A 10251-nucleotide genomic window follows, 5' to 3' on the forward strand; every position below is an offset into this window, starting at 1 on the left:
TGGCTCCACGGGTGACAAGCTGCTGTTTAACCTCTGTACAGGGGGACAATAATACCTACCTCCCAGTGCTCTTATAAGGCTGAGATACTACTATAAAGAATCTGGTGCATTTTAAAACACTAGCACTCTGTAGGCTTTCAGATAGGAGCTGCTTAATAAAGAGTAACTATTATTATTATTATTAATCATCACCATACCCCGACCTCTCAAGAGATTTCTCTTGATCTCTGATTCCTCCTCCCCCCTCCCCCAGCCCTGATAAAAAGGGAGGAAAGAAAAACGAATGTCAGTGACCCAACAAGTTGCATTGACTGTCAACCAGCCCAGCACCAAGCCGGGATAATGAAGTTAATCAAGTATGATTCTGTGTCTTTGCCCTCAAGGAATTTCCAGTCTAGTCAGAGAACCAAATCAACATACATGGGACAATTAAGTCCTAAACATTTAGGATTCAAATGAGTGGGATCAGTATGGGCTGGAGCAGAGAGGACTGGCCAGAAAAGGTCAGGTAAAAGTGTTGGGGATAAGAGAGGAGGCAGCTCTCCTTAGCTTGATAAACCATGAAATGCTTCTCCAGCCTCCTGCTACCTTCCTCCTGAACTGGCAGCCCCAGCCTGCGAGATGAGCTAAAGGTACTGGAATGTGTGCAGGTGTGTGGGCCTGTCGGGGACGGGGTCACAATGATGATAAGTCTTTGCACCAACACTGTTGCCCCAATTACGTGCATCAGAGAAGGCACGATGAATGAATGAATTCGATGGGTGAGTGTCAACGTGACAATACAGCCATGCCTCTGCCACCTACCAGGATGTCACTGTAGCTGACACTGGCAGGGCCTGGAAGGATGGACAAGATTTCCACAGAGAAAGAGCAGAAAGGAACATTGAATCCTGGAGGAAAAGTAAGTTTTAGGGTGAAAATGATGAGACCTGAGTTTGCATTTGAGATGACAGAAGGACCTACAGGTAGGGCTGTTCCCTAGGAAGCAACTCCCAAACGTGGCTGGTGACCAGCCTTGCTGGAGAATTATTCAGATATACGGATTTATTAGAGATGTTTATTCAGTCCTGAAAATTCATTGGAAGGACTGATGCTGAAGATGAAGCTCCAATACTTTGGCCACCTGATGAGAACTGACTCATTAGAAAAGACCGTGATGCTGGGGAAGATTGAAGGCAGGAGAAGGGGATGACAGAAGATGAGATGGTTGGATGGCATCACTGACTCGATGGACATGAGTTTGAGCAGGCTCTGGGAGTTGGTGATGGACAGGGAAGCCTGGCATGCTGCAGTCCATGGGGTCGCAGAGAGTTGGACACAACTGAGCGACCGAACTGAACTGATTCCTTATTGGAATAAATATCATTCCTTATTGGCTTTTGAACTGTTTATTTATTGTGGCTCTGAATTGTTCTCTATTTAAAATTTTAAAACCATAAATATTTTACATGGTACAAAATCAAATACAGTAAGAAATCTCCTTCCCACTACTCACTCAAGATTCTTAGTTTCTTGCATAGCTTTCTAGAGGTTTTCTAGAGGTATCCTGTACTGACTCAGATGACAGCATACACAGCACACAGGTCTGCACCTGGCCCTTTTCACTTTTAGTTTTTCAAAAAGCTCCCAAGGGAGTCTGGGATCAGTTAGGTTTAGGTATCACTGCTCTAGGTAACTAGGAATCTGAGACTGAAATACAGGTGAGAAGCTCAAATTTGCAAACATATCATTCATTCCACAAATATTTTCTGAGCATCTACTAAAAGTTAGACACTGGGCCAGTGTTGAAGATGCAGCCATGAGCATCAAAGCCCATCTCTGTCCTCCGAGGGCTCAGAGATTAGTGGGGAGAAGCCAGTGACTGAGAGGTGACCAAGGTAATCAATGCTATTGAGGGTGGGGGACAGCTGTCAGGAGTGCACCGTGAAGGGGCACCTACACTGGCCTTGGGGTGTAGGGTGCAAGGAAGGCCTTTCCAGAGGCTGTGGCCTATAGGCAGAGGAAGGTATACCCTACTGCCTACTGCGGGAGTGAATAGTGAAGCTGCAATGGTGGGTGAGCAAGCTCCCGAGGGAAGGACACTGGAAAGAAGAGCTAGGCAAGTTCATGGCCAGAAACTGGAGGAGAAACCCACACTGGGGGCGTGGGAGAAGGAACAGAAACAGGACATGGCTAGGGGTGAAGCAGGAAGGGGGGGTCTGGATCTCAGAAGGAGATGGCTCACTTACTACACATCTACTAAACACTTTTTATGTGTCTGTTACTGTGCCAGATGCCCTCTGGTAGGGCAATGTGGAGCCTGGAGATACCAGTCTGGCTCAGATGCTGATGTGGGAGGAGCAGTCCCGCGGTCAAGGCTGATGTATAAAGGTCAGGGCACACTGCAGTCAACAGAGGTTGGGCAGGGTCGCCAGGGGAGGGCTCTGGGGGCAGCAGGCAGTCAGCATCTGCCAGGGCTGATAGGCGCCTGGACAGAGGAGCAGGAAAGACAAAGCCCCCCTTCCTCCAGGTCACGTGAGGACCCAGAGTTGCTCCTGCCAGCCCTGTCCTGGCTCTGACTGGCAGTGAAGAACGCCAAGAAGCTGTGCCGATGCGGGGCAGCCTTGAAAAGTCACCAGATCCTGCTACTGAAGGATAATATTCATTTTCCTGGCTCTAAAATTAATCGGAACAACCCCACAGAACTGACATATAAATACAGTCTTGTAAAATACCCAAACATTACAGACATACTTGGAGTAAAAACTTTACCCATCTTCCATCCCACTCCCTTTCCAGAACTGACTCCATTTGGCATGTATCCTTCCAGACTCTTTCCCTACACATTCACACATATAATGTCCTTCCTGAGAGCCAGGCACCATCTAAGGGTTTTTGGGATTCTTAACTCATCTATTAAGATGAGTCGGACCATAAAGAAAGCTGAGCACTGAAGAATTGATGCTTTTGAACTGAGGTGTTGAAGAAGACTCTTGAGAGTCCCTTGGACTGCAAGAAGATCCAACCAGTCCATCCTAAAGGAGATCAGTCCTAAATATTCATTGGAAGGACTGATACTGAAGCTGAAACGCCAATACTTTGGCCACCTGATGCATTGGAAAAGACCCTGATGCTGGGGAAGATTGAAGGCAGGAGGAGAAGGGGATGACAGAGGATGAGATGGTTGGATGGCATCACCAACACGATGGACATGAGTTTGAGTAAACTCCAGGAATTGATGATGGACAGGGAAGCCTGGCGTGCTGCAGTCCATGGGGTCTCAAAGAGCCAGACACGACTGAGCAACTGAACTTATTTACTTAACTCATCTAATTCTTGCATAGATAATAATATATCTATGAAGTAGATATAGTATCAATGTTATCACCATTTTACAAGACACTGAGATTCATAGCTGCTCAATAGTTACCTAATGTCAGAATGTGAGAGAACAGTACAGCAGCAGGAATTCAAACTCTGACAGTCTTATTCTAAGCCTCTGGAACTACATACACCCTCATGCACATGTACAGAGCACACATACAGAGATAGAGTGGTTTTGAACTTAAACAAAATTGTTCCAAATAGTGTGTGTGTGTATTTTGCTTTTATTCACAATTCAATTCTAGGCTCTGCTTGACAGGGGGTAAGGGAGAACTAAAGCTCGTGGTCTCCTTCCAGCTTCAGTAAAGAGTGGCTTAACCTCTGGGAAAGGCAACTTGACTGTATCCATCCAAATTTTAAATTTCACTTCCAGGGCTCTATCTGGCAGAAATACTTGCAAGTGAGTCCCAAGATACATGTACAAAAATATTCACATGTTTACTATGATGAAAATGCCACTGAAATAAGGAATAGGGAAGAGTTAAATTGATTTTGCCATAGCCAAATCCTATATAAAAATAGGATTTTTATATAGATAAAAATAAAAGTTTATGAATTTAAAGAAACATGTCTCTGAGACTTCTATTGTGCAAACGTGCTTTCAAATTAGTAAAGGGGTCCCTAGGGTCCTTTCTTCCCGGAAGCCTTACCTTAGCACTCAAAACTCACCAGGCTGTGCACCAGCGGGTTGGGACTCAGATCTATGTCAGCAATCATCTCGTTCACCTGCTGAATGGAGCCAATCAGGCACACTGGGAGGCGGGCCTGTTAAGGAAACTTTTTGGGTGATGATGACACACAAACAGAATAGGCTGGGGGAGCCTGGCCAGGACAGCAACTCACTTCCTTCCTGTGCTTTTTTCCCACTCCATTATTTTCTCTGCAAACATTTACATTTCTTTTATCTTGCCTTAAATGAACTGCTTTAAAAATTGTAAGCAAAAATTAACCATATTCTAGACAACTTGAAAAACAGAAAAAGAATCACCCATTATGCTACCACCCTAACAACTTGTTAGGATCTGGGGAGACTTCCTTCTAGCACTATTACATACATACCTTTTTACATAATTATATCAGTGTATGCTTATGTTAGTTACTACTCTGACTTCTCTCCCACTCACTATTACGATCATTTTCCATAATCTTTGTAATATTTTATTTTATTTTATTTTTTAACAGGCAGCAATGTATTTATTGGAAATGAACTAGACATTACATTAACCAAATGAAGATGTAACAATGCATGAAGCATAATTGGTGCAACATTTAAAAGATCACAAAATAAAAAGAAAATTCATTTTCAAAAGAAATATTGTGTCCAAGGCAAGCCCTGAACACCATAATACAACTGATAACATTGATTGTGAAGATCCAGAATAAAATTTAATCTGAACAACTGAAAGAAAAAGTTTATTTTCCCAACTTGAAGTTTCCCTGGCTACCACCTGTGTATCATACACATCAGGTAATTTTCATCACCAGACAGTAACCAGATGATATATATCATATTCCTCATAAGAAAATACCTCTCCTACAAATAGAGAACTTTGAGGGAAATCCAAGCAACAGAACAGTTGGTGGCCCCAACTGATTAGGTCAGCATTTTCTAGAACCTAGAAATTACATTAACTTTACTAGTAAGACTTCATCTTCTGAGAAACTGCCTGGATGAGAGGGCTGGCTGATTGTGACATTACATTTGCTACACTACACTGAGTCACTACATTCCACTGAGTAACTGGGCAGTCAGGGGTGGGAGGGGGTGGGAGGGGGTGGGAGGGGGTGTTCAGATGCTTATCCACTCATCAAACGTTTCTGAAACCTTTAGAGCTTTACTTTCCTACTCTGTAATACATTGTAGTTTGTGTATAACAAACTCCCTTTGAAGAAAATTATCCCAGATAATCCATCTGTGATAATACAAGTACTGAAAAAAGCAGTGATGAAAAATACTGTTTGGAAAGGCAAAATTGCTGCATCCACTTTCCGAGGCACTGTCATAGAATCATCTCTGAAATGGAGAAATTCAATGTGTAAATTAAAACTGCTTTCCTTCCATTCACCCAGCATGCATGAATGTCTGCAGAATTGTAGGTTTTAGAAAGGCTTTCTCCTTCCCTTCCCATGATTTCAAGTTTGTTTTAAACATTCCACAGTTCTCATAAACTCTCATGTGGAAGGGGAGGATGATTACAACCTTATCAGACCTGTCAATTGCCAAAAAAAAAAAAAAAAGTATCTCAACACAGTATCTCATCTTCAGAAAACCAATCATAATTGCATTTCCTTACCTTCCATTTAAGGTAGAGAGAACTAACACAAGAGCTCCCACATTTTAGTGGGAAATGGCAAATCCTTGTCACTAACTATGGCACCAAGTAGTTTATTCAGGAGAAATTTCAATAAAAAGGTAGAAAGTTAATCTAGACAATTTATGTATGCTCAGTCGCTCAGCCATGTCCAACTCTTTGTGACCCCATGGACCGTAGTCTGCCAGGCTCCTCCGTCCATGGGATTTTCTAGGCAAGAATACTGGAGTGGGTTGCCATTTCCTACTCCATCTTTGTAATATTTTAAATGGCAGTACACAAATTCATTTAGAGAATGCATCTTAATAGACTTAACTGTCCCTTGGCTATTGAATATTTAAGCTGGTTATATTTTTTGCAACTATAAATCACGCTGTGATGCACACAGTCACACCGAGAGGTGTTTCCTTATTTGGGATTATTCCTTTAAGAGAGATTTTCAGGTGAAGGATGCCTGGGTCCAAGGGCATCTCGATCTTGTTTATCGCTGTTGAAATCTCTGCTCAGTTTGATGGCCCCTCTTATTACCCTCTCTACGTTTGCATTTCTTTCTGTCATAGTCTCAAGTGGTCTAGGATATATCCTTTGTAAAAGCCCCATAATCCATCACTCCTCATAGCCTTCACGTAAAGCCAGGCTCACTGTTACTTCCATTACCCTCAAGTGTTCTTACAAATTGGAGGACACTTGACAAATGAAGATGCCAAGGAGAGACATGACAAATCATAGGGAGTGAAATGGATTGCTTAGGTTGCGATGAGTGTGGGATTAAGAGAGAGAGGGCACATTAGAAAAAGGCCCAGGAAAGTGAGACCTTGAAGCAGATCCTCATGGGATCATTTGTGCTCATCTTGAGAAGGGTTTCGGAGAGGCCTGGAAAGTGAGGTGATGCAGAGAGGTACACACAGATTGGCTGGCAGGAGCATGACTCGAAGGTAAGTGAGTTCTATAGAAAATGGAAAGACAGACTTATTTATAACCCAAGAGGGTCTCTATTTGCTGCATGAGTTTTATGGTCCCCCAGAGACGGGATTCTGTGAGTCCCTGAGATGCAAGGTTCAGGGTCAGAAGTGAGATCCGGATCAATGAGGCCAGAGTCAGAGAAGGAAGATTCTGGTAGAGTCTAGATGATGCCAGAAGGGGCAAAGTCTGGCCCGGGTAGAGGTGATGGCAAGTTAGAAAGGTCAAATGGAGTTGTTTTTGTTTGTTTTAAATTCTTTATTGAATTTGCTGCAATATTGCTTCTGTGTTCTGTTTTGGTTTTTGGCTGTGAGGCATGTGGGATTTTAGCTGCTCAACTGGGGATTGAACCGCACCCCCTGCACTGAAAGGTGAAGTCCCAACCACTAGACCACCAGGGAAGTCCCCCAAATGGAGTTTTAAAAGGAAAGAAAGAAAGGGAGAGAGAGAAAGAAAGGGAATTCCCTAGCAGTCCAGTGGTTAGGACTTGGCACACTTTCACTGCCGTGTGTGCCTGGTTTCAATCCCTAGTCAGGGAACTAAGATCCTGTAAGTCACATGGCACAGCCAAAAACAAACAAACAAATAAAATTTTTTTAAAAAGAAAAAAAAAGTTGAGTACTCAGCTACCTCATCTGAGGGCAGAGGCTTGGACTATAACTTAGTTTCTATCTCTAAGTTTAATTCTTTGGAAGGTAGAAGGGAAAGAAGGAGACAATGGGGGAAAAAGTATTTTTTTTCCCTCTTCTTCCCCATCTTTTCAACAAATATTTCCAGTATGTCTTCCTTTGGTGCTCTTCCTGCTCTATCTTAGTAAAACAAACTCAAGTCAAACGCTCCTTCGCAGTCTCAAATTCTTTTGGAGAATAGGTGGGGCTTAAATAATTGAAGAAAATCAACAAACACATAAGAAATGAGTTAGTAAGTGGTGTATGATAGAGCCCAGGTTACACCTCTGTTGTCTCCATTGCAGACGGCACCACAGAAGGATACAGGGCACGTTGTCCTTCAGAGTCTTCCTCATGGCATCCTTCAGTGCGTTCCGTGCAATGAGGGAAACACCCAAGTGCTCATCCACTGGCACCACTGGCAAGGCGGTGAAGTTGATGACATCCAACTTCCTGAAGCGAGCCATTGTCCACTTTCTTGTACGCTGATCAACAGTGGACAAGCTTCCACTTTTAAGAGCCTCTCATTCCTCCCCTATGGTCTTGTTCTCTGTTCAACCAGCCTCCTGGGAATCACAAATAAGCACAGAACCACCTTAGAAAGCTCAACCATGTTCATCTCACAAGCAGGGCTGATGGCGAGGCACACACTGCATACAACACGGGGAATAAAGGTTTTTGTGGGAAAAACCCATTCTTCTTTTTTTTCTTTGCTTCTTTTATTTTTATTGGAATAGAGTTGATTTACAATGTTGTGTTAGTTTTTGCCGTACAGCAAAGTGAATTGGTTATATATCCATTTTTTTTTAGATTCTTCTCTCATATAGGTAATTACAGAGTATTGAGTAGAGTTCCCTGTACTACACAGTAGATCCTTATTAGTTCTCTGTTCTACATACACGTGTGTGCATGCTTCTCAAGAGATACATATAACTTTTGAGTTGTGCAGAAACTGAGGTCCTCATGCAGGTGCAGCATTGTAACCTCAGGCTGAACACAAGATACCTGGAGCGTGCGTGCTAAGTCACTTCAGTCACGTTTGACTCTTTGCGACCGCATGGACTGTAGCCCACCAGGCTCCTCTGTCCATGGGATTCTCCAGGCAAGAATACTGGAGTGGGTTGCCATGTCCTTCTCCAGGGGATCTTCCCGACCCAGGGATAGAACCCATGTCTCTTTTGTCTCCTGCATGGGCAGGCAGGTTCTTTACCACTAGCGCCACCTGGGAAGCATGAATTATAACTGACCATAGCTTCCATGGGATTGCAGAGTCGGACACGACTGAATGACTTCACTTTCTTTCACTTTCACTGCTTCAAATGGCAACCCACTCCAGTATACTTGCCTGGGAAATCCCATGGACACAGGAGCCTGGTGGGCTACAGCCCATGGGGTCACAAAGGAGTGAGACACGACTTAGCGACTGAGCACACGCGATGTTTCAAAGGGAGGGACACAGTGCTGTGCGAGATGACATAACAGTGGATATCGACCCTGTAGGAAGAGCGGGAGTTACTTAGATAAATGAGGAAGGGAAATACCATCCAAGCAGAGGAGCACAGAGTAGAAGGACAGGAAAAGTCTAGACCTGTGCATCACAGTAGCCACTAGCCACATGTGACAATTGAGTCCTTGGAGTTTGGTTAGTGTGACCAAACAACTAAAATCTTTTTTAAAAAAATATTTATGCTGTACCAGGTTTTAGTTGCAGCCCACAGGATCTTTGATCTCCTTGTGGCACCTTTTAGCTGCACCATGCGAACTCTTTGCCTCGGCACATGGGATCTAGTTCCCTGAACAGGGATCAAACCTGGGCCCCCTGGATTGGGAACGTGGAGTCTTAGCCACTAGACCACCAGGGAAGTCCTAACATTTTAATTTTAGTTAATTAAAATTTAAAACCTAAAGCAGAATAAATTAAAGAATATTGATTGTACGTTGAAATGATCATATTTAGGACATATGAGTGAAAATAAACATTATTCATAGTAATAGCACCTGATTTTCAAAGCATTTTTTTTAAATATGGCTCCGAGAAAATTCTAAATTAGGTATGTGGCCCACATTATGTTTCCATTGGATGGTGCTGGGTTAGACCAGGCAGTTTGGTTCCAGGACATGGAACTTTCCCCTTTTCAATGAAGCAAGGTATAGTTGGAAGAAAATTGCCCTTGGAGCCAGAGACCCATGGGTCCTGCCCCTCATCGGTTGGATGACCTGGTACATTCACTAGGCACCCAGTAAATATCCCTTGAATGAGCCCGAGTTTCTTCGTTTATCAAATGGAGTGTTTATCAAACACACACTGTTAGGATTTCAGGAGATCTGGGGTCGATTCTCAAGTAGTTCTCTGCACCCTGTTCACCGTGCGACCTTGAAGCAGCCCCTGGCCTCAGTCTCCCGCACCTGTCAAAGCCGACGAGAGATGGGGCGTGGGAAGGCGGTGTTACGGTCTGTGTCCGTTCGTCTTACCTGAAGACTGCAGGCGGAAACCGCGGAACTCGGCGGCGCTGATTCCGCCACGGGGCTCTCAGGGGACCCTGTGAAGTTCTGGATGGGACACCCGAGACCTGTTGCCCCCCACATCCACCAGGAAGGGGTGCCCTTTGTTTTGTGGTCTGGGAGGAGGTAGAGGAGGAGGGACGTCTGGGAGAGGCCCATTTTGCTGCTGTAAGTCCTGACGTTCTCCCGGCAACGCGGGCCACAGCTTGCACCCTTTTCCCACAACAATGGGGGGCATCGCGAGCTTCGCCTGCATCCCTGACACGCCGTTACCATGGCGACGGTCCCCGTAGGCGGGGGAGAGACCAGACCAAGGGGTTTGCGGGGAGAGTGAGTGTCGTTTCTCGACCTTGCCTATAGCCCAAGTGACTCCAGAAGACACTACCTCTGTGGACATACTTAGTAAAGTATGTCAGGAGCCGTCCTCAAGAGTTTCTGGCGCTTCG

At 44.3% G+C, this 10251-nt stretch overlaps 1 protein-coding gene across 9 annotated transcripts in view; it reads right to left on the reverse strand.

The window, feature by feature from the left end:
• The window catches only part of FAM227A (family with sequence similarity 227 member A), a 53199-nt gene extending 43207 nt beyond the window's left edge, over positions 1-9992 (reverse strand). For 2 of the 9 annotated variants that reach the window (XM_081590102.1, XM_081590110.1), the window contains exons 1-4: positions 9776-9992; positions 8649-8797; positions 7629-7869; positions 4033-4115 (exon numbers count right to left, since the gene is read on the reverse strand). In XM_081590102.1, coding sequence (XP_081446228.1) covers positions 4033-4115; positions 7629-7770 — 225 coding nt within the window. In that variant the 5' untranslated portion in view covers positions 7771-7869; positions 8649-8797; positions 9776-9992. Of the gene's footprint in view, positions 1-4013; positions 4129-4892; positions 5043-7628; positions 7870-8648; positions 8798-9775 lie in introns of those variants that run through there. The other 7 variants (XM_081590101.1, XM_081590109.1, XM_081590106.1 and 4 more) reach the window with 6 other exon arrangements.
• Between the last annotated feature and the right edge of the window lie 259 nt (positions 9993-10251).

Source organism: Giraffa tippelskirchi, chromosome 4 (genome assembly GCF_054371585.1).
Source record: "Giraffa tippelskirchi isolate mGirTip1 chromosome 4, T2T-mGirTip1v1.2.pri, whole genome shotgun sequence".
NCBI lineage: Eukaryota > Metazoa > Chordata > Mammalia > Artiodactyla > Giraffidae > Giraffa > Giraffa tippelskirchi.